General features: G+C 33.0%; 1 protein-coding gene across 1 annotated transcript in view; it reads right to left on the bottom strand.

Annotated features, from left to right (window-relative positions):
- Positions 1-23,340, bottom strand: part of ANXA10 (annexin A10) — a 116,167-nt gene that overhangs the window by 68,318 nt on the left and 24,509 nt on the right. The window contains exons 2-3 of the mRNA XM_004779556.3: positions 9,125-9,206; positions 331-425 (exon numbers count right to left, since the gene is read on the bottom strand). Coding sequence (XP_004779613.2) covers positions 331-425; positions 9,125-9,206 — 177 coding nt within the window. The remainder of the gene's footprint in view (positions 1-330; positions 426-9,124; positions 9,207-23,340) is intronic.

Here is a 23,340-nt window from a genome sequence, read left to right as displayed (position 1 = left end):
TGACACAGGGGTGTTTCCAGTACAACATTTTTAGCCTAATTGGACCAACTAGCAGTGTAAGACTATCAGAACTTTCATTTTATGAAGCTGAATGATTTTTGAGAAAGGACTGATGGAGTAACTGTAAGTGTGAACATGCCTCACACATAGATTCGTCTTTCTTATATTCCTTAGAACATGTCAGAGGCATAGGAACTGTTTCTGACATACATTAGAGTCTGAGATTTTTGTAATCTGTGAGACTGAAAAGAATAACAGTATCTGTTTTCTGAAAGGGTTGTGATTTCCCAGGAGTTTGCCCTAGAACAGGTCACGATGAAGAGACCCTACCCGGCCATACATGTTCTGGTATGCGTCCGCAATCATCAGCCTTTGTGCATTACAGCGTTGAGTTAGAATGTCGATCAGCATGTCTTTGTCACAGCCTGGAAAGGAATAATATTTGAAGATTAGTAAAGTTGTTACTGTGTAGTTTGTAAGAAGCCATTATCTAAGGATCAAAAACTATGTTGCAAGCATTATCTCTGATGGTACTTTAAAGCAGTGAGCAATTTTAACTAAAATTGGAAATCACAGAGCAACACTTGATGAAGGCTAGTTTCCTCCTATCTCTCATTTTGGTGCTATGCCTACAGATTTTCCTTTAAAAAGATCCAACTAAAAACTACAGAAGAACAAAAAATATGGTCTTTCTTCAACCACCTCTCCAACCCACCAAAAAAGGCTTCCTTGACCTTCAAGCTGATTAGTATTTAAATGGGCACAACATCTTTCTTATTTTACAATTAAGGAGATGTAAATTATAATGAACATACATTAAGACAAAAACAACAGGTACAGTTCAAAACCTCCAGAAGAAGGAAGAGTCACAGAGAAGGAAAGTATAAAAGTACAAGGGCTGTGTAACCTTCTGAGATACTGTGTGAACCTCTTATTGTTGGCGTGGAATGTGGACTCTTTTTCCTATAACCAGGGCTGATTCTGGGAAGTAGGAGGCCTTTATTTCCTTATATGCCAACATACTGTACCGGTAGAACACTGAAATATGCAACAAGTTTAAACAAATTTAGCTCTAATTATAGTCATAGTAGAGTGACCAAGAAGGCCTTAACATTTCCCTCAACTTGACTAAAATTTAGACAAATTTCTTTCTGACTGAATGCCTCTGATCCCCCTTTTCTGAGAGCATTTACTTTGGAAAACTTGTAACTGTAAATTTTTCTTTACTCTTTTGGGATATAAATCTGCCAATCACTTGCCAGTTTTACAATCCAGAAATGTCTTTCCCCAAAGATTGGGAGCCATCTCTTTGAAATATAATCATCAGGAAAGATAGAATCCCTACCTCCTAGTCTCCGTGGGAGGATAGGAACCCAACTTTCTCAAGAACTAATTAGCAAACACAGATGTCCTAATCGCATTGACATACACCCCCAACTCCCAGTATTCTCCAGTACTTTTCTTTTTTTTTTTTTTTTTAAAGATTTTATTTATTTATTTGACAGAGAGAGATCACAAGCAGGCAGAGAGGCAGGCAGAGAGAGAGAGAGGAGGAAGCAGGCTCCCTGCTGAGCAGAGAGCCCGATGCGGGCCTCGATCCCAGGACCCTGAGATCATGACCTGAGCCGAAGGCAGCGGCTTAACCCACTGAGCCACCCAGGCGCCCTCTCCAGTACTTTTCAACTAGTCCCCCACCTCCCTCTGTCCTTAAATACTCTCTTGCCATTTGTTTCAGAGGAACTGAGTTCTTTCCTCTATTGTAAAGTCTTGATTTCTATTGCAATTGTCTTGAATAAAGTCTTCCTTGCCTATCTAATTCTGTATAGTACAATTTTTCTTGGACAAAAGTAGATATTTAATGAAGAGGAGAAAAAGGAATTGAATATTCCTAGGATATTCAAAGGAATTGAATATTGCTAGGATATTAAGCAGATCATCTTTTTGGAAATTAAAGCTATCCTGGATGCCCTTAGGTTCTTGGGAAAGCTGAGTCAGGTACTGAAATATCCAGTGGAGGAAGGCTAGTCACCAGGATTTACATACATAACTATGCCCTGTGAAACAAAAGGGAGAGCAGGATGTTTTACATAGGTGAGAGGAATGATCTGAAGGTATAAAATGGAAGGAAGGAGGCATAGAGTTGGCTCCAAACACTGAGATTTATAGTTTGTGAGAGGCATAGAGCAACGTTTGGCCCTGGACCTAGCTGGTTAATGGCCTGGACACAAAGGACACTAAATAGTTCTATGGAGTCTGTTAACTGCATGGTGGGAATTCCAAAGGGAAGACATTTTTAATAATAAACAGAAGATTTTTCAGTTATATCCATTGTCAGTTTTAGGAATCAATTTTAAAAAGTTGTCTTTTTGTCACCATCTTTGCTAAGGATTTCTAATTAAAATAACTAAATTTAGGAGTCAATTTTAAAAAGTTGTCTTTTTGTCACTATCTGCTAAATTATTTCAGTGTTTTCCTTTTCTGAAAGAGTTAGTAAAGGTTTGTGGATTTTTTGTAAATGGCAAGAGACTTAATTTTGTTAAAAAATACTCATATTTTCATTTATGTTGACATTTACTTTGTTTTTATTTTGTTTCTTAACACATAATTGCTAAATTAAATAAATGATATTGAATTTGTAAAACAATTTATAAACATAGAATTACCTTGTATTCAGAAAAATTATTGTACTCACAATTTTTAATAACATTTTATTTGATTAGCTTAGATTTCTAGATACAAATGATATACTCTGCACATAATAGGAATTTTGATTTCTTCTTTACAATCATTTTAAATTTTTCTTTCCTATCCTGTTGTATTCTGACAAGATTTTCTAGATAATTTTTGTTACCTGGTTTAACAGAAAAGCCTGGTATAACAAACCGTAGCAATATTATAGGTTTCTATGATACACAGTTGATTCTTGTTATTTGTGGTAGTTTTCTACAAAGTTGTTATGAACGTTGAATTAATAGAGATTAAACTATTGCTCTGCGGGGGAATATACAGTTAGATTTCTGTAACCTCTGGTCACAATATTTTTGTCAATAGAAATGCCATTTATAACATGTATGTTTGTTTGTCAATGTCCTTATAAAAAGAAGCCTGTCTCCTCAGCATTGAATTCTGTCTTTTTCTCACATGCTTTTTTCCTGTATAAAATTTAGGAGATGTTTTTAAAGAATAATCTTAAGGAGGTATTCTATATCTTACTGATCTACAGAACTCATTCAGCTAAAAGTGTAACAGTTTTTATGCTGTATTACCTTTTGAAACATGCGAGCCATCTATCACTACTTTCAAAAGAGAGCTGATCACTACTTTTTATATTATCAATTATTATCTCATGAACTCTCAAATTTAGCTGCTTTTCCATAGCTTTATAACATAGAACAGATGTTACTTTAGCATTTTTCTGGACAGCTTCATCCATAAATCAGTGAATTTAATCTTTTTTTTTGGATGTACTATGTACTATATTAACATAGCCAATAGCACTAGAACTTATTTCTGAATGAAGCTTAGCTTATGTACATATCTTCTCAATAATATTTCTTCTTGTGCTTGGGAACTCTTGACAGTACTTCAGCACAACAATTGGGAGGCATTTTAAAGAACATAATCATCAGCAAAAAATATAGACCTACAAAAAAATATGTAGCATTAAATTGATCACAAAAAGGACACATTTATAGTTTGAGAACTGAAACAAGAAGACAGAATATCATCTTGTCTAATCTCAGCTGGAATATGCACTCTGGTAACTCAAAGTTTACACATCTCTCCAAACATCTGTTAATGACCATGAAAGCAATGCAAATGTTGACTTTGGTGTTATGAATGAATTTTAACAAGTAGGCAAATTGGCAAGTGTGGAATCTGTGAATAATAAACATTGACTATATAGTCAAATAGGTAAAAGGAGTTTACTAAACAAGAAAATAATTATTTCTAAAATTTCAAATTATATCTGAATAGCACTGAGATAGATGATAATGGGATAGAGGAAGATATACTATGCTAATATATTGGAAAAAAAAACAGAGCTGCTTTATTAATTTTAACACAAAAGACTTCAGAAGGAAAATTACCAGGGATAAAAAGAAGCATCACATAATGGTAAATGGATCAGTTCTCCAAGATGATATTATAAATCTTCATATGTGTGAGCCCAATAAGAAAGCATCAAACTACATGAGGCAAAAACTGATAGAACTGCTAGGAGAAATGGATGAATCTAATATTTTATCTAGAGTTTAATACCTCTTTATCATAAATGGACAGATCCAGAAGGCAGAAAACTTATAAGAATATGGTTGATCAACAACATCATCCATCATCAGTCAACTTACTATCATTGATATCTATAGAATATTTCATCCCAAACCAACAGATTATCTATTGTTCTCAAGCTTACATGTAATGCTAAGATAGATTTCTTATAAAATACACTTTAACTGCCGCCTCCTGATGGCGCATGGGAGAAGAATGAGGCACAAACAAGTCAGCTGCAAGAGAATGGGAGTAGAAAAGATTGTCATCCCCTGCTCCCATTCTCTTTCAGCTGACTTGTTTGTGCCTCATTCTTCTCCCGTGCACCGTCAGGAGGCAGCACTTAACCAGTTTAAAATAATAGAAGCCATGCAAATTATGTTCTTAGACTAGAGTGTCATTAAACCAGAAATCAATAACAAAAAGATAGCTGGAGAACCCTAAAATTCTTGGGGATTGAAAAACACACTTGTAAATAATACATGGGTCAAAGAAGGCTCAAGAGAATTAAAAAAAAATTAAATGAAAATGAAAATATAAGCTATTAAAATTTATGAAATGAGGCAATGGAATACTTAGAGGAAAATTTATGGACTTGAATAAATATGTGGGAAATAGAGACCTAAATTAACTAATATAAACTTCCACCTTAGGAAATTAGAATAAAAGAACAAAGTAAGTCTGAAGTAAGCAGAAGGAAGGAAACAATGAAAATCAGAGTAGAAATTAATTCAACTGAAAGCAATAAATTAATAGAGAAAAATCAATTTATCTGAAAACTTATTCTTTGAAAAAATCAATAAAATTGATGTCCTTAGCCCAGTTAACTCAAAGAGAGAGAGAGAGAAGATACAATTACTAATATCAGAAATGAAAGAGGGTATGTTACTGCAGATACTATGGGTATGAAAGGATAAGAAAGGAATACTAAGAACAACTCTGTACTCGTAAATTCGATACTATAGATGAAACGGATTAATTTCTTCAAAAACACAATCTACCCAAACTTACACAAAGAGAAATAAACATATGAATAGACATATCTATTAAAGAAGTTAAACACAAGTTAAACTTGTCAAAACTTGTCAAAACAGAAAACACCTGGCCCTGTTGGGTTCACTGGTGAACTCTACCAAACTTTTAAAGAATAAAATTATATGATTCTTTGTTTGTTTCTTTATGGTCTCTTCCAGAAGATAGAAGCAGAGGGAATACTTCCTAAATCATTCTATGAAGTTATTATTATTCTAATACCAAAATCAGAGAAAGCATTAGAAGAAAGGAAAGCTATAGACCAATATCTGTCATGAACACAGATATAAAAATTTTTCAAAAAAATTGCAAATTGAATTCAACACTGTATAGAAAGAATCGTGCATTATGACCAAATGGTGTTTATTTCAGGTGTGCAAGTCTTATCTCAACATTTGAAAAATCAGTTAACATAATTCATCACATCAATGGAATAAAAAAGAGAAACAGTTGACTGTATCAAGAGATGGAGAAAAAGCGTTTTACAAAATCTAACACGTGTTCAAGATGAAGACTCTTAGCAAAACCTATAGGGAACTTAAAGGGGACAAAGATCAGGAACAAAGCAAAAATGTCCATTCTAAATAGCACTGAATGTTCCAAAAAATATTAATTTTGACTTGTATGTAGCTTTGTCAAGAATTAAGAATGTAGGTTAAAAGTAGTTCCAGTTGTCCAGCATCTCACATGGATGACTTGGAAATTACATATGTTAATTGAGACAAAATAAACAGAGTTATTCTAAGGCTGCACAGATTGAGAAAGTAGTTTTTAATGGTAAGGAATTAGATATTGGACTGAACTATTAAGGACTATAACTGAAGGTTATTCCCTTTTAGAGTGACTGGTGAATTTTTACACAACTTAAGGCAACTATTGTTAAAACTACTCATTTTCATTTGCTTTAGAGTATTTTTTTGCTTTCTGATTTTTGTAAGAAAAATACAGCAGCTAAGTCAAAAAAATCAACAAGTGGAACTACAGCATCAAACTAGAAAGCTTCTGAAGAGCAAAAGAAACAACAGAAAGAGGGGCGCCTGGGTGGCTCAGCTGGTTAAGCCTCTGCCTTCGGCTCAGGTCACGATTTCAGGGTCCTGGGACTGAGCCCCACACAGGCTCTCTGCTCAACAGGGAGCCTGCTTCTTCCTATCTTTGCCTGTCTCTGCCACTTGTGCTCTGTCTGTTAAATAAATAAGATCTGAAAAAAAAAAAAAAAAAAAAAAGAAACAACAGAAAAAGCAAGCTACAGAGAGGGAGAAAATGCTTGCAAATCATATACTTGATAAGGGATTAATATCTAAACTCAATAGCAGAAAAAAAATAATCTAATTAAAAATGGGTGAAGAACCTGAATAGACATTTTTCTAAAGAAGACATACAAATTGCCCATAAGTACATGAAAATGTGCTCAACATCACTAATTGTCAGGGGAAAGCAAATAAAAACTATAATGAAATATCACTTTATACCTGTTAGAATGACTATTAAAAAAAAAAAGAAGAAATATGAAGAAAGGGGAATTCCCATTGGTAGGAATGTAATTTGGTATAGCCACAATGGGAAACAGTTTGGAAGTGTTTCAAAAAATTAAAAACAGAATGATATAGCAATTCTACTTCTGGGTGTTTATCTAAAAGAAATGAATTAATTATCTCAGAGAGGTATCTGTACCTCCATATTCACTGTAGTGAAAACCACTGAAGTTCCATCAACAGATGAATGGACAAAGAAAATGTGACTCTGTCTCTCTCACACACATATACATATGTGTGGAATATTATTCAGTCATATAAAAGAAGAAAACCCTGCTATTTGAGAAAACATGGATAAATCCCAAGGGTATTATGTTAAGTGAAATGAGTCAGAGAAAGGCAAATATCGTATGATATTACTTATATGTAGAATTTAAAAGAGCTGAACTCATAGAAACAACCAGGGGCTGAGGGGTGGGGAAATGGGGACACGGTGGTCAAAGGGTACAAGCTTTCAATTGTAAGAGGCATAAGTTCTGGGGATCTAATAATACACAGCAGGGTGACTATAGTTAACAATACTGTGTTGTATTCTTGAAAGTTGCTAAAAGAGTAAATATTCTTACCACAATAACAACAACAATTAGCATTTTGTCAGGTAAAGAGATGTTACTAGCTTTATTGTGATAATAACTTCACTGTATACACACACGCACACACACACAAACACACACACACACACACACCCCTGTCCTATTATTGCATTGTACATTTTAAACTTACACAATGTTAGATAGCCATTATATCTCACTAAAACTATAAAAAAAAAAACCCCTCATAGTAGCCAAGGAAAACATTAAGTTTTTTAAGTTTTTTAAGTTACATTTCACCAGGGGCATCAGGATGGATAGACTTCACAGCATTTTGAGATGTGTTCTGGCTTTGCAATGCTGGAGTGGACAGTATGCAATCAAGCCCTAAACCCCCTGAAATTCTTCAGTCTAAAACACTGACAAGCAAAAACTTACAACGGTCAAAATGAATCCACATTCGGACCCTAACGTTGCTATGACGGGAGAATTGAAACTGGAGCAAAGAAAACTTTTTTCAGTGAATAGATTGATGTATAGTTTTAAAGCAAAAATTACTCTCCTGAAGACAAAGTTAATCCATAACTTTTCGCCTCTATTTTTCTAATGGTGACTAGATTTTAAAAGGCATGAAAGCATCACAAAATCCTAAAGTCAGCTTTATAGAGCATGTTTAAAGTCCTTTACTGTTTTCCTGTGAGATTCTGTTAGTGAATAAAACATGAAAATGAGCGTGCATACATGTGTTCGTGCTCACATACACACATACACAGGCACACCCAGTACAGTTCTCATAAAGGCGATCTTGTCTTCAAAGTTAAGAGCTTGCTTTCTTATAAAAGGGTTTGCATGTTTTATGCAAAATTTCAGTGTTTATCTTCATGCTCACCAGAAGTCTTCAAACAAGTTTTAGTTAAGGGAAATATATGGATGCTTACCAGCTCCATTTCATTTCTTAAAGATTAATTTTTTTTTTAAGAACTCAACAGTTTTCCTCCCTTATCTCTACATTCCTTTTCTGAACTCTAGTTTTATTCATTGAACATCCATTTATTAAGCACCTGCATGCCAGACTCCATGCTCTGGGAGCACTCTGAAGTCTGGGGTGACACAAAAGGACAAGCACAATGAAAATGAGATCAGTGACACAGGAGTGTAGGGGAGGGTGCCTTGGGCGTTGGCACGGCTGGTTGAGTTTGGAGTGCCCAAAGTACAATTCAAAAAGGAAGAATTTATTTGAACGGAATCTTGAAAATAATTTGAAGCAAAGTACAGGAGAAGAAAATGGCATTCCAGACTGGGGATTATTGGACTAATTTTATAGAGATGAGGAAACACAGATCCAATTTGGGAAGAGCAGAAAGTTTGATTTGGCTGGAAATGGAAGTACCCCCTCCAAACAAACAAACAAACAAACAAACAAATAAATGGCTAGTAAACAAGGGCAAAGAAAGATGTTTTTTCCTAGGATGATTTTTGGTTTGGGATTTCATTTAATGTAGTTAGTGATGAGACATCTAAGGATTTAAGGGAAAAACACGTCAAGATCATACTTGCAATTGAGAGAGCAAATAGGTCACCATGATTGTCCTTTTCTATTATTTTTCTTCTTCTTCTTCTAGTTCTTTGCCCAGCTTTTTGTTTTAATCTGCTTTTGCCTTCTGTTACACATCAACTTTTTACATCTGTATTACAATCTTAAAACAAGGTAGAGTGAAAAAAATTACAATAAAAGATGATGGAAATGATCAGGCTCACCAAATCCTTGGAGTGCTCCCCCTAGCATTTGGGCATCCATTATGGGATTGAAATTTGGAGCTGGGAAGATGGTTCCTTGAACCTAATGGGAAGAGTCAATGAGAAAGAGATAACAGTATTTTATAAGAAATATTTGAACATTTTTTTTTTTTGCAGATAACTGAAAACAAAAACAATCTATATGTTTAAATTACTCTAAAACACACATACAAGCCTATCAAACAAATGTGTTAATTGTATGTTAATAATATGGAGCAAATTGATAGAATTTTTAAAATCCAATGACCTCTATTATATTGGTTCTATTCCATCTAGAAATTTGAAATACTAGAGCCATCTAGAAAATGTGAGAATCAAATAAATGTAAATCTTTGTAACAAGCAGTGAACATTTTCTTAGGAATTGGGGGCTAGTTAACAAAACTGAATGGGAGAGCTCTATTGGGGGAATTCATGACATTTTTATGGATCAGAAGTAGCACTTGCCACCACAGCTTTTTTTCCACATCAGGGGCCCTAAAATCATACTAGAGAAAATTGAAATGTTTGAATTTAGATTATGAGATTCATGAAAATCTGGGTGATATAGATAGGGCAGAGATTTTTTAGTTGGAATTTGCAGCTGCAAAGAAAAACATAAAAACCTGACAGACATTCCATTTAAATTTTCTTTCTTGCTAATAATAAAAATGGCAGCACATTTATGTTAGGCTTTGAATCCACATGGTCTATTATTTCAGACAGAGCCAGTCAGGACTAGGCACAATAACATCACACTCAGCACAGGAGAACCATCAGTCAAAATTTATTAAGAATGGGGCCTCTCTCTGTTTGTTGTCAGTGTGTCTAGGAACATTGGGAAAAAATGCCTTCGCATAGCAAATGGGTCTACTAGCCCTCGAGAAATCTGGCATTAATGAAGCTCTTCTATAAGAATGATATCTTAACAGAAGGTAAAGTTTTCTAGTGCCCATTCTAACAGTAGAGAATTAATTAAGATTGCACCATAATATTTAGCCCAAGAAATATACATATACTTATATACTATACCAAAATATTTATGAAAAGATTTTGAGTGACTAAGAATATTGTTCACTTGAGTTAAAACTAAAAAAAAAAACTCAGTTTGGATTTCATTTGATTAATATTAATGATGATGAAGTTGTTTATTTGAAGTAGACTGGAAACTACATAATAATTGTGATATGGCTATATTTTCTTTTTTATTAACATATAATGTATTACTTGCCCCAGGGATACAGGTCTGGGAATTATCACTCTTACACAGTTCACTGCACTCACCATAACACATACTATCCCCAATGTCCATAACCCAACTACCCTATCCCTAAACCCGTCAACCCCCAACAACTCTCAGTTTGTTTTGTGAGATTAAGAGTCTCTTATGGTTTGTATCCCTCTCTGGTTTCATCTTGGTTCATTTTTCCCTCCCCTGCCACAAACCTCTACCCTGCCTCTCAAATTCCTCATATCAAAGAGATCATATGATAATTGTCTTTCTTTGACTTATTTCACTCAGCATATTATTCTCTAGTTCCATCCATGTTGTTGCAAATGGCAAGATTTCCTTTCTTTTGATGGCTACATAGTATTCCATTGTACATATATAATGTATCTTCTTTAACCATTCATCTGTTGATGGACATCTAGGTTCTTTCATTGGTTTGGCTTTTGTGGACATTGTTGCTATAAACATTGGGGTGCACATGCCCCTTCAAATCACTGCATTTGTATCTTTAGTGTAAATACCTAGTAGTGCTATTACTGTGTCATAGGGTGATTCTATTTTCAACTTTTTGAGGAACCTCCATACTGTCTTCCCAGAGTGGCCACACCAACTAGCATTCCCACCAACAGTGTAGGAGGGTTCCCCTTTCTCCACATCCTTGCCAACACCTGTTGTTGCCTGACTGGTTAATTTTAACCATTCTGACTGGTGTGAGGTGGTATCTATTCTTAAGTACAACCATGTTAATAATATTTTTAATGCCTTTTTAAATGTCTATATGGACAGATATATGTAATTAAGATTACATATATTAATTAAGAATATGGTCTGCATCTTACATTGCTAAGGTGCATGCAGTTTGCTTCTGATATTCAAATTTATTGGAGATGATCTAGAGGCTAAGTTCTCTTGAGCCAATCCTCAATTCTGTGTGCTATATATTAGGAACCAATATGAGTGTTATCTCCTTTATCCACTAACCTGTTTCACTGGGACTCTGTTAAGAAGATAGACTTTGGTTCTTCTTTTATTTATTAAATTAATTTTAAATAGTAAGGTCTAATGTAAATTCTTAAGTTGAGGTCTCCTTACCTGAAGCATTTTCCCTTGAATCTTGTTATCCTAGAAAAATGAATGCTGTAAACTTGAAAGAACAGCTATATATTGAATGTGAAAATTGTTTTCTGCTATTTGTCACTGCCTTTTTGTCTACATAGCTCTTTCTCAAAAATTTTCCCCACTGGGAAAATAATTTTTTTTTTCTTTTTTAGTCATGGAAAAAGAGATACTTTATTTCCCCTATTTTAGGACTTGGAAGATTTGTTTTGACAGATCTTATATGGATAATACCATTTTTTGCCTGGTGACCTTAATTTTGCTGACTACTATCAGCCAAAAATCTGTTTTAAACTATAGAAAAGGGGTGCCTGGGTGGTTCAGTCAGTTAAACATTTGCCTTTGGCTTAGGTCATGATCTCTGGGTCCTGACTGAGTCCCACATTGGGCTCCCTGCTCAGCAGGGAGCCTGCTTCTCCCTCTGACTCTCCGTCTGTACTCTCTCTCTCAGATAAATAAATAAAATATTAAAAAAAATCTATAAAAGAGAGAATATTTTTTTTTTAATTTTTTATTTTTTATAAACATATATTTTTATCCCCAGGGGTACAGGTCTGTGAATCACCAGGTTTTTGAAATAATAAGATATATTGTTAAATATGTGTAAGTTATCTGGGCAGTTTTAGATGTTTACCATAAAGCATTTCATTACTGGCTAGACTAGGATTTTCCAGAATTTTCATTGGAGTAAGTGCTATAAAATAAAAGCATATACTTTTATAGGGAAGAAGGAAAAAAAGCTCTAAAATTTATAGATAAAGGGGATTGCAAATATTTACAGTGATTTATTAGACACAATCTGTAAGTGAAAGGAAAAAGTTCACGTTTTTTTCCTTTGGAGTTTTTGTCGTTAATTTTTATACAGATTACTAGTACAACATATTTTTACAATATAATGTAAAAATTACTATATTCTGTTTTCATTACAGTTCTCAACTTTTTTTGCCATTTCAAATCCTTATTTCCTTGTCAACTGGCATTAAAATAATACACTAAAGATGTTTCAGAAAAAAATTTAAGACAAGTAAAGAAAATTATAAATGCTTAGTAATTCACAAAACATAGTTTTTCTAGGAAGCATTTGTCATTTATGCCCATTTATATTGCAAACTATTATATTTGTTTTTAATATAATAATAACCCATTTGAATGTATTTACTATTTAAATATAGTAGTAAACCATTATATTTATTTTTATGCAAATTATTATGTTTCATTTAAGCTCAGGTGAGCAACACTATTCTTTTTTTTTTATTATTCTATATATTTTATTTTATTTTTTTTTTTGGTGTTTTATTTTATTTTATTTTTTTTAAATTTTTAATTTTTGATAAACAACAACATGGAGGCTTAAGTGGGTAGAAGAAGAATAAATGAAACAAGATGGGATTGGGAGGGAGACAAACCATAAGTGACTCTTAATCTCACAAAACACTATTCTATATATGGTTCATATTAATGTTCTTTTTACTTATTTTGTCATTGGAATATTGATTTTGTCTATTGATGATAATATATTTCCAGCTTTATCAAGAGGTCATTGATATATAACATTGTATAAGTTTAAGTTGAATAACATGATATAATATATGGATATATTATGAAATGATTACCACAGTAAGGTTGATTAACACATCTACCACCTCACAGTTGCCTTTTTTTTCTTTATGAAAACATTTAAGAGCTACTCTTAGAAACTTTCAAGTATATAATATAGTATTGTTAACTATAATCACCATGCTATACATTAGATCCCCAAACTTACTTTCCTTATAACTAGAAGTTGGTACTCTGTTACCAACATTTCCTAATCCCACTGCACCCATCAATCACATACACTCCTCCAAAGCCCTGGCAATCACCATTCTTTTAATGATTATTTTGACTAAACTGACCAGTTAAATTTATTGAAATGGTTAATTATTAGTTTTTAGTGTTGTCTCCTGAATTAAAGTTATTTGAAAAAAAATTGATTAATTATTTTGGGCCATAAAACTTTTTCTAATAACTATGATATACCTATAGGTATATATTCATCTATTTTTAAGGTAATTTGATATTTCCTTTGGATATTTTTCTCAAAATTTGTGCTCAACCATAGTCTATGCATTCCTTAATATCCAACACCAGTCTCTCTGATGAAATGAATCTATTCTGACCTCTTCTTTTACTAACCCCTTAGAACTTACTGCATTTTGATTTATAATCAGTACCTTATATTTTCCCATTTGCTATCTATTCTTAAAACTGATAATTTCACTATGTAATACATGGTACATGTTTTATAACATAGTGTCCCTCTAATTTGATTTTATGTCCCTTGACTATGGTATATCAAATCCGTACTGTGACTTTCAATGTGAGACTTCTTTTTTTTTTTTTTTTTGACTTTAAAGATACAAACGTAGTGATCCAAAGGGGCACGTGCACCCGAATGTTTATAGCAGCAATGTCCACAATAGCCAAACTATGGAAAGAACCTAGATGTCCATCAACAGATGAATGGATCAAGAAGATGTGGTATATATACACAATGGAATACAATGCAGTCATCAATGTGAGACTTCTTTTCAAAATGTTTACATCTACTGGTGATGTCACTTAAGTTAAATGATTTCTTTAAAAAATGAGATTTTTGGCCGAACGACCTGGTTTTATACACAATAAACATGATAAAACTTGTTTTTTACAAATACAGTATATACATGAATTAAGCAGATTTTTAAAAATTTGTTATACTTATATTTGTTGCTTTATGTTAGGAAAACTGAACAGAGACAAATAAATGAGATGGACAAACAAAAATTAAGCTGGAGAAGAGGATGCAGGGGGTGTTTCTCGTTTGATAGGGCAAAATTTTTTCCCAGCCTTACATATGAGCAAGTAAGTGATCTGGAATATGGAAGCACAGTGTCTCAAGACTCTCTTGTGAGAGTAAACTAATCTGATTTGAGTTCCAGTAGTTATATCCTAAAGCAGCATGAAGGATGAAATAAAAAGAAGTGATATGGGTGGCATAGGTAGCTAATTTGGAAACCCAGTTGAAATTCAGTGCATCCCTGAACTGAGACAAATAGCATGTTCTTAATAAATATAGATTGCTTAGTTAACTGAATGTAATTTAACTTACTAATTTTTAAGATTTATTTTAACTTAACATAGTAACAGCAGTTAAATTTTTTGAAAGAGGCAGAGACTTTAGTTTCAGGTGTTTTTGAGCATATAAACCTTTTAAAGCAGTGTTACTTTTTATATATGTGTTCTTAATTTTTCACATTTTAAAGCAAATTGGAAATTTTGAAAAATTTGACACTTTCTGGTGTGACATGAAAAATAATGTGCATATGGTAAAATTATTTTCTTTTTCTTGCTCTGAAAATTGACAGATTTAGAAATAGTATCACTTGTCTAAGGCAAAATAAATTCTAATGTCAGTCATTTCAATTTAAATTCTTACCACAAGGCAATCAAAATATAATCTTTGCTTCTAGTCATTTGTGAATTTAGGTTTTGACAGAGGAATACAAAATACTCCCTTTTTAAAAGACAGAATAAGCTGCCTCATAAAGTCACTAAGCAGAAGAGCATGAGTAATTTATAGATTTAAAGTTGGTTCTAGAATCTACCCTGAATAAATAATGAATAGATTTCTTTAACTGACAGAAAAAATTTTAAATTATTATCTGAAACAGAATACAAATGGACAAAAAATTCACACATATTTTTCTCATGAAACTGAAAAAATTATTTGCATCATTTCATATCAATAGGTATATCAATGAGTACCTCATACTTCATTTATTCACAACTAATCCAGGGGCTAGGATCCATAAAACCATATCCCTCCAAAGTCAACACTGATAAGCTACCCAATGTCATTGAAATGAAGGGCCATCTGTACCCCAATGTTTATCGCAGCAATGGCCATGGTCGCCAAACTGTGGAAAGAACCAAGATGCCCTTCAGTGGACGAATGGATAAGGAAGATGTGGTCCATATACACTATGGAGTATTATGCCTCCATCAGAAAGGATGAATACCCAACTTTTGTAGCAATACAGACAGGACTGGAAGAGATTATGCTGAGTGAAATAAGTTAAGCAGAGAGAGGCAATTATCATATGGTTTCACTTATTTGTGGAGCATAACAAATAGCATGGAGGACAAGGGGAGATGGAGAGGAGAAGGGAGTTGAAGGAAATTGGAAGGGGAGGTGAACCATGAGAGACTATGGACTCTGAAAAGCAATCTGAGGGTTTTGAAGGGGCGGGGGGTGGGAGGTTGGGGAACCAGGTGTTGTGTATTAGAGAGGGCACGGATTGCATGGAGCACTGGGTGTGGTGCAAAAGCAATGAATACTGTTACGCTGAAAAGAAATAAAAAACAAACAACCCCCCCCAAACCCAAAAAAACCCAAAAAACATACTGTTCCTCTCTCTTACCTTTCCACAACTAATTTGCCCTTCAGTCCAGTTCCATCAGCCTTTTCCTCACAATAGCTTTCATGTGTTTCACCTTTATAAAACTTCTGTTACTACTACCTTAGCTTTTACCACTTTTCTTTTAAACTTATTTCAATATGCTGCTACGTAGGTCCAATTTTCCTTCATGGCTACAATGATCCTTCTAAGAGATCAAACACATCATTTGTCTTTCCATGCCCCAAATTCTTTATATACAAAATATTACTTCTCAATATTTGTTTTTTACTGTGGTGCACAGAATGGATGATTTTCACATGAAAGAAACATCCCTGGGAACATCTGGGGTTATGAACACTACCAGTATGCTAGCCTTAATGACATTTTACTTTTGTCTACTCAACAGAAAGTATACTGTAATGCTGAATGAGACTCTCAAAACATGAATTGTAAAGAATAGAAAAATACACTCATACTTTAGCTTATTAGTATTAATGGCAATATTTATTTTCAGTGCTTACTGCAACTCATTCCTATGTCTGAACATAGATGACTTGTGGGATTTGATTCAAGTATTTTAATAGAATAAACAAGGTTCTTTATGACCTGGTCCTCCACTGTCTGTATGGGTTTATGTTTTATTTTCTTTCTCCTGAACCTCTCAACTCCTATACCATACACACACAGCTACGCACTGCAGCTAAAAGGGACATCTACATCATTGTTCTGTTCAGTGTTTGTGGAATATCCCCCTTCATCCCACAATACATACACTCATCTCTTGATTCCATCTTATGATGCTGGTAAACATCTATTTCAAGACTTAACTTTAGAGCTTTAGTTCCAGTGTCATCCATAGGGAGCCCTTCCTGATGTTTCTAGTAGAATTGTCTACTCCTTCCCTGGTGCCTACAATTTATCCTGTGCCAGAGCAGTAGTATATCCTGTTAGAGCATCAGTAGTATATCGGCAGAAAATGCTCATTTCTATTTTTACCAGGTTTCTAAGAATAATGAGTTGAATTAATTCGGCTTCCTTTGTTTTGTTGAGAATGAACCTTAATGTGAGTGGTTGTGCAAATTTGGAGATTGAGCTGTTCTTATGAATAAAGGAAGAATATTTGGATTTCTAGGAAACAATTTGGGAAGAGATGTGATAAGCAGCAAGCATGGGTAGTGAGGAAGAATTACTTTCTGTGATTTCTCCCTGATATTCACAATTTTTCATTAATAGTTGTTAAAAGGTATTGTATATGGATTTTTTCTTTTTAGACTAGGGAAAAGGATGAGGCTTTGGGTTCAGTCTGGGTGAAAAAAAATAATATGTTGCTGTACAGGTTCATATCTTGACAGTATAGGATGCTAAGAATTTGAAGCCTTAGGAAGGCTTTAGAATTTACCTCACATAATCAGGGTATTTAAGGCAGTATCATGTGTACACCCTCCACACAGATGCTGGCATATGTTGTCTCTCTGCTCCTTCAAGACTTTTAAGTCCCCCAAAACATAGATAGTATGGTGTATTTTATTAGGGATGCTATATATGATTTGACATCATTGCTGATGTTAGCTTCTTCTAAGTTTTCAATAGACTGTAAGAATTTTGATATCACCAAATTGACTTAAAATTTGGACTTCAAGTTTATGTACAAATTCCCAGTTAAATTGCTTACAAGGCAGGGGTCCTGAGTGACTCAGGTGGTTAAGCATCGGACTCTTGATTTTGACTCAGGTTATGATCTCAGGGTCATAAGATTGAGCCCCACATGGGACTCTGCTCAGGGGGCATCTGCTTGAGATTCTCTTCTTCCCTCTCCTACCCCTCCCATTCCTACTCTCTCTCTAAAATAAATAAATCTTGAAAAAAAATTATTTACTAGGCAATCTAATAGAAAAGCAATTCTTTCCGAATCACCTTAATCTCAGTCAGAAGCACCCTCTCCCTCCTCTTATTACCCTTACATCTCTAATGAGATTAAGAGGCTTGGAAACAAGGTTAAGATCCAAAGATCCAAACAAGGTCACTGATCCAAAGAGACTTACAATTCACATGGACTTTAGAGAATGAGTCTTATTAGTACAGGGTGAAAATGGAGGATAAAAAGTTGAGCAACTAAAAGAGAATGAATGTGAATTAAAAAGACATACTCCAGGGGAAAAATTGAGATTATATGGGAAATAAAAATATTTTTAGTATATGCTCTAGAATATAAGAATGTGATCTTTAATATCCTAAAAGGCTTAAACTTGGAATTCAGTTGAGTAGCACAGCAAATATTTTCAACTTTTAACTCTAAGTATTTAGTGTGTTTTAAATCAACTTTTGGAGTTAAGCTTGACATTATCGTAAATAGAACAAGACAATTAGCTTGAAGAAGTGTGTATATTGATATACAATATTGCAGCTCATACTTATTGTAGTATTATAGAATTTAAATATTCTATGTCTTATATTGAGGAATTAGATAAATTATTTTGTGTTCATAGGTAGAATAATTTATTTTTATGCAGATCTTTACTACATAATTAAAGGTACTTAAATACTTACTTATTTTAGCTTTACATATAATAACTTATCATATCTCCTATCAATTTATCCAGTTTTTCTTTAAAGAAAGTTAAAATAAGCAACAATATATGTAATAGATTGTGCTATATATTATAATTAGTTTTACTACTGTAAATATAATGCATATACACAACTGATTCAAGGCAGATGATAGCATATCATAAAAATCTAATAAAATACCACAGAGTTTGGAGGAAAGAGATAAATTGTGAAGATACGAAAGGGTAAAAGGAAGTTTTTCTTGAAGAAGTTTTGAGTCAAAAATCTCATATTTGATTAGATTTTGAGAAGTGGAAATGTGCTGTTTGGAAGTCTCATGTTTTTTCATGAGGTTCTACCTCATTTCCTTAGATAGTTTTACAGACTGATATTATTCATTTTTTGCTATTTCATATGATTTCTAGCCCAATTTTCTCCTCATAATTATAAATAATATTAAATGCTTGAAACTAAGAGAACAAAAGATGTATAAGATATTCTTACACATCATGGAAAAAATATACACCTTACCATACATTTATATTATATATAATGTTTCTAAGGAAAATATTAGATAAAAATAAAGCCACTGATAATTAAATATAAAAACAAGCATTATAAGGATTAAATGTATTCAACTAGCGGAGTTTTAATTATCTTTTATTGTTTGCACAAATATTTTATATTATCCAGAGAGTTTAGAATTAATAGTATAAAATTTAGGGAATTAAAAAAACATGGATAATCATTTTTATTTCTTATATTATCTTTTCCTCCAAACAAAGAATATATCATAAAGGTATCATTATGCATTTCAACAATATCTTCAGAATTGTTTTTTTCTCACTTAATATATATTTCTTTCTTTCTTTTAAGTAAATCTCTGAAAACCTCCTTCCACATCATGAAATGGTTTTGAGGGATAAATTCTCCATAGTACAGAATATGATCTATAAGTCTTAATATCTTTCTCTGAGTGAAACACCGGAAGGATTCTGAATAATTTAGGCAAAAACTCCCCATTCATTAGTTTGACTTATTAGAAAAGACAGAATACTGGTGCCATCATGCAATCCCTCCTGCTCTGAGAGAGCAATCACATTACAATCACTATGCCTTCTGTTTGGTCTAAAGGATTTTTCAGGACCTGAAAGCACAGCATAAATCAAAGTGAGTAAAAAGAACCTGCAGTGTTACAATAGCTTCCTCCCCAAAATAGAAACACAGGCTGGGACCACTGTGAGAATAATCATTAGATGGTACTCTTCGTAACTATTTCAGCTGAAAGAGAGGAACTTGGGTTTTTATATGATTATATGATCTTTTTGAAAGCTCTATTGTTTAACGTCCCCTGCCAATAAGTCTAAATGTGCATTTTTGCCTTTTCTTTTATAGCTTTACAACACTCCCCAACCCTTAATACAAAGGCACAGCTACATGTGTTCACCAGAAGCTTGGTACTTAGTTGGGAAGACAAAGATTATAAGAAACCTGGAATGATATGATTTATTCCTGCTAAAAACTGGAAGACTACAACATATATTTATTATTTAATAGTGTGGTACATTTTTAAAAGAAGTTATTTTGGAGTACACACTATTATTCTAGTTCAAGTATCCTTATGGGGGCATCTATTTCCATATTGCGTTTAGAGCTATTTGAATATTCATCAGTTAATGATGGATTTGGTATTTCTAATTAGCTGAAAGCAGGACTAATATAAAAAGTAATGTAGCTGGATAATTTCCCCCTTTTTTTCCTTTAGTGAAAAATACACTGTGAAATTAGTGAACCTGGAGGCAATTATTAAAATTAAATAGAAAATAAAATTTTGATAATAAGTTGCATAGTGTTTCATTATCCTATGCTTCAATAAACAAAACTTCATTTAGCTAGTGGGGTCACAAAATGAATGGATTAAAAAATGTGAATGGAATTAGCTTAAACCTATCCCAACTTCTAGAAAAATATTTGCCTTACTGAGCTCTGGTAGTCATCCTCTAGGAGGAATGACACAAATTTCTAGAAGTTCCATTTTATTATAAAGAATCTTTTCTTAGTTATTAGAATATTTTAGATTTGCAAATCAATAAAATTTTCTCTATATAGTAAAGATATAAAATGTAAAAATAGTTCCTTTTTTTAATTTATAGTTACTCTGAGACATATCAGATCTAGTAGTTTAGTCAGAGAAAGTTATTTCTTTTATTTTATTTCTTTAATTTGGGGTATAGTAATTCTTCTTTTGCTCTATTATTCTGGTGATAGAGAAGGCAGTGGTAAACATCACACTTTTATAAAAGTAAATGATCACTGACCTTATACCATGTGCAATATAATTGGCTTGGAGGGAAACTGAAAATAGTTTGTCCTTAGAGGGATAGTTGCAGAGAAAGAAAGCTGGAATAAATGATTTTGTGCAAAATCTCCAAACTAGTCAACCTCTAATCTCAGTCTTTGGGTTTCATTCATACTTGTCACTAGACTGTTTAATATTCATTGACCACATACTTCTCAGATTTGGATTTAAAAAACAGAACTCTCCACTTGCTCCATCTACATGGATTATATCTTACCCGAACGCCACAGTCATCTCAAACTCTGCCGATTATGTGGTCTTCTCAGATTGTATCAAGTATTATTTATCATTTACTTTACATCTCTATTATACATGGCCTTGCAGTTTTTGCATTTGCCTTTTCCTTTAAATTTTAAACTTCTGGATGGCAGGTACTTTTTTTTTTTTTTTTTTCCCTGTTTTGTAAAGCATGGGGCTAGTGCTTTAGATACAGGCTCTTGGAATGTTTACAAAATATAAAAATACATGTACCATAGTGACATCTTTAGTTTATCCAGTGATTTTTAAAATTCATTATTCATATAAGCAGGCTATGCTCTACGTATTTTCACTTTCACTTTCTTGGTAATCACCTCAGCAGTCTTGTGAGACTGATAATACTAATCTTATTTCACAGATGATGAGACTATGAGGCTGAGTAAGTTGTCTAAAGCCATACAGGCAGTGTGTCATGAAGCCAACACTCAAATCCAAATTTAACTTCATGGCTAGTGCCCTTTCCATTATAGCTGTAATTGATGTAAAATAAAATAACATGTACTATTGAGGCCTTTTTTTTTTATTCATCTTTGTAAGAAAAAAATTTCTGTTTGCAAAGAATCTTGCAGGTAAAAATAAAACTCTAAAAGCATAAGTTCTTGCCCTTAAGTCGGTTCTAAGAGAAAAAGAAAGGTGTGTGTGTACGTGTGTGTGTTAGAAGGAGGGATTGAAAGAATATGAAAAAATAGCCAAAAATAGATTTCCATTGGCTGGATCACCAAAATGCATTTAAGAACAGAATGTGTAATATTTAAGTTCAAAGTATTTGTGGAAACCCCAAAATAACCCACCTGTTATCATAAATCCCCAATAAATGTTGGTTGTGATGGCTTTTAGTTGACGGTATTTTGAGAGAGTGAATGAATTTAGGATTGTGTCCATGGTAGGGTTATCAACCGTAGAGAGGTGATAGCATGCATGGGCTAGACTAAAAAGAAATAGAAACATAGCTTGAAGTGAGAGACTTGTTAATCTTTATTCCCTGTGTTCCTTTAGACTCAGACAAGTATCTTTAGGGAGACAGAGTCACAGAGATAATATTTTTTGTGAACTTAGTTTAAATCTTTAAAGACGGTATGACTTCAATTTACTTCTAGGTTATGCTTGCAAAGAAAACTTGTATATATTATATAATTAAAATAAAACCTAATGATCAGATGACTAATACAGATAATGATATTAAGATAGTCTTAGTTACATTACTTTTTCAAATTGATGCAGAAGTATTTATAAATATGAATTAATTACTAAATTAGTCATTGAAAAGTCTTAACAACTTAATGAATAGATGTCAAGTAGTTTAAGAAAGAGAATTGAATTCACCCACACAGCCTCATATCTAAGACCTGAGAGTTTTTTCATTAACATGACTTTCCTTTTTTATAAAACAATTTCCTAGGAAGATACGATTGAAAATAACTTATCTTCGTAATAGGTAGTATTAACTTTATCCTAATAATATGTAATAGACTACTAATATTAACCTAATTAGAGTGAAATTGAGAGCATTGAATGACTACTTACTCTTTAAGGCTCAGGATAGCTAATTCCTAATCCTGAGGTTTGTGAATGTTACCTTATTTGGCAAAAGGGACTTTGAGTTAAGGAATTGAGATGGAGAGATTATCCTGGATTACCTGGTTAGGTCATAAATGTCCTAAATGTCCTTATAATACTCAAGAATGATTCCAAGCTGGTGAAATCTGAATCAGTGTTAATACAGGAAGTGAACAAAAGAAGTAGTTTAATACTATTAATACAACAATTCAAAAATTTCATAGAATTTTCAATGTATACCAAGATTGTGGTAAAATAATTTATATTACCTATTTTAACTCCTAGAAATTAAACAAACAAATATGTGAAGAAGTGAGGTTGATACTATTGCCACAGATATATAAACTGGGATTTTGAGAGGTTAATTTCTGTTTCTAGGTTACATGATTAGTAAATAATGGTTCTCAGATTCAGACCCAGATTCTGTCTGATTTTAAAGGCTGTGTCCTTAATTGCTAGACTAGACTCCATAAATAGAAGAAATACAAATGAAAAAATTTTATCATTAAAAAATTAACATGTACTCAACATAATTGATTTGGCAAATAAGGAAATCTCTGACAGAAAAACGTTAAAAAATAATTTGTGATCTTCTTGCCTATAAATTATTGTTAAATATCTTAATGGTTGTAATAAGTAGAAACTTCTTCCTAGTACTCTTTCATATGTTTACATATAGCTAAATTTTTCTAAATGGAGTCATATATTAC

The sequence above is a fragment of the Mustela putorius genome, unplaced genomic scaffold (assembly GCF_011764305.1).
Source record: "Mustela putorius furo isolate JIRA1106 unplaced genomic scaffold, ASM1176430v1.1 tig00000242_pilon_pilon_pilon, whole genome shotgun sequence".
NCBI classification, from domain to species: domain Eukaryota; kingdom Metazoa; phylum Chordata; class Mammalia; order Carnivora; family Mustelidae; genus Mustela; species Mustela putorius.
The sequence above is the reverse complement of the archived record's forward strand: the minus strand, read 5'-3'. Positions and strand labels throughout refer to the sequence as shown.